At 27.5% G+C, this 7,427-nt stretch overlaps 1 protein-coding gene across 1 annotated transcript; it reads left to right on the top strand.

Moving 5' to 3' along the window:
- The first annotated feature begins 1,218 nt into the window (after nt 1-1,218).
- Nucleotides 1,219-3,071, top strand: LOC110640938 (60S ribosomal protein L35a-1). Its single transcript, XM_021792496.2, has 5 exons — nt 1,219-1,345; nt 1,482-1,517; nt 2,284-2,512; nt 2,604-2,646; nt 2,836-3,071. The coding sequence occupies exons 1-4, from the start codon at nt 1,314-1,316 to the stop codon at nt 2,643-2,645; spliced, it is 339 nt and encodes a 112-aa protein (XP_021648188.1). The 5' UTR covers nt 1,219-1,313; the 3' UTR covers nt 2,646; nt 2,836-3,071.
- Nucleotides 3,072-7,427: the final 4,356 nt, after the last annotated feature.

Here is a 7,427-nt window from a genome sequence, read left to right as displayed (position 1 = left end):
TGGGAAATTAAAATTGGTGTTAACACATATGCCTGACAAAAAGCATTCATAATTGATTCCATTAATGATATATTTACTAATTACAATATAAATTAAAGACGACATCCAAATTTTTTAAATAAAATTTAAGTGTCAATTTATATATTCATAAATACCTTGATGATTAAAAAAAGCTTATTTTTTTATTTTATTCAATATTTTTAATTTTATTAATTTTATCTCAATTATTAAAAGTTATTGTATTATTCAATTTTTTAATTTAAACTTTCAATTCTATTTTATTTTGATATTTATTATGGATTTTAGTCCCGCGAAACAGTGTGTATTGTTTGTATGAATCTTTCTGTCAATGCATTTTATCTTTTTAAAAAAAAAATTTATTAATGAAAATTTTTAATGGGCATAAAACGAGCCCAATTACAGTTATAGTTGGGCTTAGAGTCCACATGTGGCCTATTTGGTATTACAGTTAAAATAATAGTTAAAAATATTACTTTTTTTTAATATATTAATTATAAAGTATTAAAAAATAATTTAAAAATAAATTTTATAAATTTAAATAATAAGAATGCTAAAAAAATAATATAATTTTTTTCTAAATTAATTTTTTTAATAATATTTAAAATAATTTTTTTATTTAGAAAAGTAGTTTAAACCCTATAAATTTAATGCCAAACACGCACTATAACTTTCATAATTTTTCCTGCTCTTTATAAGCAACAGATTCATGGAAATAGGGGTTTAGGTAATTAAGGTAAATTTTATTTCTACATTTATTTGGGATGTCTAATTTAATTAATTTTTTTTATTGAAATTAATTAAAAGGCTTTAATTTAAATTTAATTTTTAATTAATTAATTAATTATAACTAATTAATTTTGATATTTTTTATTTTAATTAATTATGAAAATATAAAAATAATAATTTTATATTTTTAATTTAATTAATTAATTATATTTTAATATTAAAAATAAAGAAAATAATTAAATATTTTAAAAAATGGGTTGAGTTTCAACCGAAAAGGACATGATTGAATTGAGTTTGAGTTGAAATTTATAGGTAACTTGGATAAAAATTTAAATACAAACATCCCAATATTTCAACACCCTTAATAAACTTTTATTTCAAAATAAATAAATAAATAAATTTTTTTAATGGGCCAAGGGGAGCCCAATTACAATGTTTAAATGGGCTTGGAGTACACATGCTCGCCCTATATAAGCTAAGAATTCACCAATTAGGGTTTAGCTATTATTCTCGCAGCTCCTCAAGCGTAGCCACTTTCAGCGAGAGAGAAGAGGGCTTGGCCGAAAATGGTGAAGGGACGCCAAGGAGAGCGAGTCAGGTCTTTCATTGATCTCTCTATCATTTTTATTTCTCTAAAATCTGCGCTCTGAATTTTTTATTTTTGGAGCTCAAATCTCCAGCTATGAACTAATTTTTGCTTTAATTTCTCCTTCCTTTGATCTTTTCGTTTCTAGACTCTACGTCAGAGGGACCATCCTCGGATACAAGAGGTAATAAAGCTTGATCCTTTTTCTGATGAATTATTGGTGTTGTCTCTTTTGGGGATTTCTAGTTTCTGGGTGAGTTTATTTGAAAAAGTAGGAAATTAAATTACTAATCTTTTATTTATTTAGAGCTTGTTCAGTTCATGTTCTTGTGTTAATGAATGAATCGTAAGTGTTAATTAAGATATTAGCCCCAGTTTTAAGATCTGTTTGACATTGCTTTTGGAGCAAACACCTGCTGAAATATAAATATCTTATTTAGAGTGTGTTCAAAATTGGTTTAAAATTAAGTTTAACATGTTTTAGTTATAATAATTTCAAAATAACCAAAAAAAACATTTTTTCGATAGCATCTTTTTTTTTTTTTTTTACGGAGAAGAGTTTTTTTAGTCCTGAACCTCAATGCAAATGGTGCTGTAATCTGTTATACTGTTGTTTCCTCATAGCTTCTACAATTTGTTTGGCTGCCCAGTAAACGGGTAAACTTGCAATCTAAGGTTTTTTTATTTTTTGTGGTTAAGATGGTATTTTAGGGGCAGTTGAATATGTTTTGTTTAGGAGTCTTTCAAACATAAGTACTAAACTGATGTATGCAATATGCATTCGAGTTTGTAGTGCATGTTTGATTGTTTTGAGAACTAGTTTGTGCATTGGAAATTGAACTTTCATTGGAAAGATTTATTGCATTCCCTGTTTTAAATGGACCACATTCTTAGAAATGAAATTGAGGATTTCTCACTTTGCCTGTTTTAAAAATGCTTATTGGTTTTAGGTCCAAGTCAAACCAGTATCCAAACACGTCATTAATCCAGATTGAAGGAGTGAATACCAAGGAAGAGGTTGCCTGGTATGCTGGAAAGCGCATGGCTTATATATACAAGGCCAAGGTAAAGAAGAATGGATCACACTATCGCTGCATTTGGGGCAAGGTCACCAGGCCTCATGGTAACAGCGGTGTTGTACGAGCTAAGTTCAAGTCCAATCTGCCCCCAAAATCAATGGTATTGTAAAAAGAATAGCTGATATTGTTGCTTTGCCATGGCATTTAAGTTTCAGGTTCTCTTATTTAATGAGCTTTATGGATCTCTGCAGGGAGATAGGGTTAGAGTCTTCATGTACCCCAGCAACATATGAGGTACAGTTCAGCCTCTGTCCATATGGTACTTTGGTTGGTTGTGTATATATTGGGACTAGTTAGTTTTGTTACAACTTAATATACTTTGGTCGTTTGTTGTTTCTCATTCCTGCTTTTAGGTTCATTTTTTTTCTATTTTCTTTATTTTGGTTCTGAATCCTGTCACTCTTTGCCCCTTGGCTCTTGCAGTGTCACAAGATGGCAGATTGAGTTCATTGTTGACTTGGAGCGATCTGTGTTACTTGTTTTGTAAGCCAAGTTTAAACTTGTTATGTGCTTTTTAGTTTTGAGAGAGTTATTATTGTTTGTTTAGAAGCTGGATGAACATTATTATTTTTTGCCGCCTTATTAATCTCACTCAGGAATTTTTAAACCTTTGTTGTTTATTGAATGGTCGAGTATATTAGAGTTTTCTTTGAACTAAATTTTTATTCCCATGTCTTGGTTATTTCCTTGGTCTTCACTTCAGTCGAGCTATTTTGCTATCCCATGCTGCTACAGTTTCAATTTATTTTTGGAATTTTGCTTATTGGAGGCTGTTATTTTGTTAATATCCATGATGTATTAGCATGTGTCGAACCAAGCCTCGGTGGGCCTATCACAGGTAATCGGCCATTTGGTAATTAGAAATATCATTTTAGACTCGAGGGTGTCATTTACATGGTATATGAAGGAAGGCCTCATTTTTATATTTCTTCAGGGATGAATGAATGTTCTTAGTTCTGTTTGGCCTGATAAGGATTTGATTTCTTAGTTCTACAGAATTGAATTGGTATACCCATTGTTTGTGAAACTAGAATTTTACAATAATTTAATTTAAATAATATTTTTTTTTTATCAATTTTTATATTTGAAGTAAAGGAATTTATTTTTTTTAATTTAAAAATATTTTTATTTAAGAAAATAAAAATTAAACGTGATTGTGTAAGAATTATATCAGAGTTTGATTAAATATATGGATTCGTTTCATTTGAAGAATTCTCTTTATGAATTATGATAGCGAAGACATTGATTTGGAGTCCACACTTTCCTTTGTGGATTGTTTGGCCGTCTCGGGGCTAAGTTTATTGGCATCTTCGACTGATGATCTTGGGAAATTTATGTAATCCTATGTATGGCTTGATAGATAATTTGTTTTTATCAAAATCATATCAATGTTTTTCTGTGACAATTGGATGTAAAAAATAGAATAAGTATCATTTCAAAGAGGTTTGGTTAAAAAAAAAAACGGAAATATTTTTTATAAAAAACAATAAGTTGGTCTGTAAAGAAAATTTTCAAGCATTTGAATTATGTTTTATTCAATAAATAGACTGTTTGATTTTAGAAGGATCACTGGATTTAATAATATCGATGTTATAATAAATATGGAAAAGTAGGGATCTTACATGGTATTGTCACCTATAATTATTATAAATTATTTAATAATTATTTTTTTTTTAAACAGGAATAGTTAAATTTATCATACTACAATAAATAAATATAATTACAAGATAAATTTAATTATATATATATTTGTTACTTTAAATATTTTTATTATAAATTTTTTTATTAAAAATTTAAGATATTATATTATTTTTGTCACGAGACTCGGATTGGCACTAGGATTTGGATTAGCATAAAGTATTCAAAACTTTCATAAGGTATTAAAAAATCGTAGTAAGTCTAATTATTTTTAGTCTAATTATGAAACTCATAATTATAGTTCAATCTTAAAAAATAAAACGAATAGAGTCCGATTATAAATTAAACTATCTAACGAGGGGTATTTAGCTGGCTTGACCTATAAGCATAAAATATTTTAATTTGGGGAGTTTTGCTTAAATTCATAATCTTTCTTATTTAAGGTAAGTTGTCATCTCATACATTCAAACATACCCACATAATATGTTTACAAGCTTAAAATAATTAAATTACTATAATTCCAATAAGATTATAATACTATTATCTCATGCGGAGTTCTAAGTTGTATATCAAGTAAATGAAATGTAACTAAGCTGCTACTGGTAAATTTACGAAAAAAGAAGCAGGTTATTCACTATTCACAATAAGAGTTCACCTATTACCAAAGGAAAAATAGTTAAACAATTGTGAGTATTCGACTCATGGAATAAGATATTGATTTCAAGTACAATTTCTATAACTATCTAAAGCTAAATACATTCTTATGTATGAAATGCAACAAACATACATATTTACAAACAAATCAAATAATATTCGCACAAAAGATAATTTGGAGCACTCACACACTCGTGTGCCACATCAATATGTATATACATATAAGAATTGATCCCTACACAGCTCTTTTAATTTCAACACATGCCAACGAGATCAACTCAAGTTTGACTTTTTCTTAATAATCCAAATGCGATGATCAATAAGATCAACTAAAAGTTGTACTCGCCCCGACTTATCCACAAACAAGATCGGGTTTCAGTGAGTCAGGCTCCAGCTGCGATTACCAGTTCTACCCATATTCATAATCACACCAGACGCATGTAAACACACGCATATAGCTCCAAATTACTTTATATGTATGTTTGTTGCATTTCATACATACTATAATAAATAAATATTATTATAAGATAAGTTTAATTATATATATATATATATATATATATATATATATATATATATATATATATATATATATATATATATATATATATATATATATATATTTGTTACTTTAAATATTTATATTATAATTTTTTTTATTAAAAAATTAAGAGATAAAAAAATTAAAAAAATAAACTATAAAATATTAATAAAAATTTAAGATATTATATTATTTTTGTCACAACTCGAATTATGAGCTGAACTGACACTAGGAATTGGATTAGCATAAAGTCTCCAAATCTCGTAGTAAGTCTAATTATTTATAGTCCACCTATAAAGCTCATAATTATAGTCCAATTTTAAAAAAATAAATGGACAAAGTTCGACTATAAATTGCACTATCTAACGAGGAATTTTTAACTCGCCCAAACTGTAAGAATAAAATATCTCAATTTAGGGAGCACCACTTACCTTCACAGTACTCAATGCAAATAAATAATTAAATGAGAGTTCAACTCCCTCATTTAAGGTAAGTCCTCATCTCATACATTCATACATACCCACATAATATGTTTACAAGCTTAGAAGAATTAAATTACTACAATACTAATAAAATTACAATACTACTAACACATGCGGAGTTTTAAATTGTATATTAATGAAATGAAATGTAATTAAGCTGTTATTGGTAAATATGAGAAAAAGGAAGTAGGTTATTCACCATCCACAATAAGAGTTCACCTGTCATATGAGGAAAAATAGTTAAACAATAGTGAGCGTTCGACTCATAGAGTAAGATATTGATTTCAAATACAATTTTTATAATTATCTAAACCTAAATATATTCTTATGTATGAAATGTAACAAACACACGTATTTTCGAACAAATCAAACAATATTCGCGCAAAAGATAATTTGAAACACTCACACACCTGTGTGCCACATCAATGTGTATATACATATAGGAGTTGATCCCCTACACAGCTCTTTTAATTTCAACACCTGCTACCGAGATCAACTCAAGCCGAACTTTGTCCTAATAATCCAAATGTGAGAGTCAACGAGATTAAAATAAAATCGTACTCGCCCTGACTTATCCACAAACAAGATCGGGTTTCGATGAGTCAAGCTCCAGCCGCAATTACTCGTCCTACCTATATTCATAATCACATCACACATATGTAAACACACACACAGCTTCAAATTACTTTAAGGCAACATCCACAATAGTCTCATCAAATAAAATATGCAACATAAGGGTGTACCTAGTATTTATTTATATATATATATAAGTGACTATATGAGCATGCATTGAATTTATAATAATAATATTGAAATTATAAATAAAATCAATATCTACTCACAGCTTATTAAAATGTTACTAGGATGGCTGAGAATACGAAAAAGATTGACTCGGATTGCCTAAACAATCATATTCAAGAAATTTATCAATATTAGCTTAAAACAAAGAATGAAAGAGTCTAAGATACCCTAGATTTATGTTAAAAATCTGACAAAGTTTTTCTTGTACCTAAGACCTAACCAAACTGTAAAATAACGTAACTAACACTTCTCAATTCAAAAGGCCTTAAGCCCATAACACAATAACTGTACAATTTCCTTTCTTGACCTATCAAATCAGTTAATTTTCATATAAAATAATTATTTAAAAATTTAAAACATTATAATTTTTATATATTAAAATTAAATATATATATATATAAATTAAAATTATTAATAATCACATGTATTTATATATTAAAAAAAAGGCTTGAGGTGAAGTGCAATGTTCCCTCTCTATATATAAGTATTTAAAGGATATGCTAGCAATTTTTTTTTTACTTTATCTTATGCCCTTAATTTGCCATTATTTTTTAATTTTTATTATTTTATTATTGAAACTCTCTTGAATATCAAAATAAGTTTGAAGGCTATTAATATCATAGTTTATATTTTATTTATTCTTAGAATATATTTAATAAAAAAAATTAAAGCATAAAAGTTATTCTAATATTTTTAATAGTAAAGAAGATTATTGTTAATTTAATTACAAAATTAACATTAACCTTTTAAAAAGTAGGAATATTAATAAGACGAATTAACTTTTTTATTGATCTCGATATCTTAAATGCAATAAATCGTAAAGTGTACTTTTTTATCCTAATAAATATCACGTCATGTCAACCCCACGCGGTGTCTCCTCTTGGGTGCTTTCACGTCTT

Source organism: Hevea brasiliensis, chromosome 14 (genome assembly GCF_030052815.1).
Source record: "Hevea brasiliensis isolate MT/VB/25A 57/8 chromosome 14, ASM3005281v1, whole genome shotgun sequence".
NCBI lineage: Eukaryota > Viridiplantae > Streptophyta > Magnoliopsida > Malpighiales > Euphorbiaceae > Hevea > Hevea brasiliensis.
This window is presented reverse-complemented; position numbering and strand designations above follow the sequence as displayed.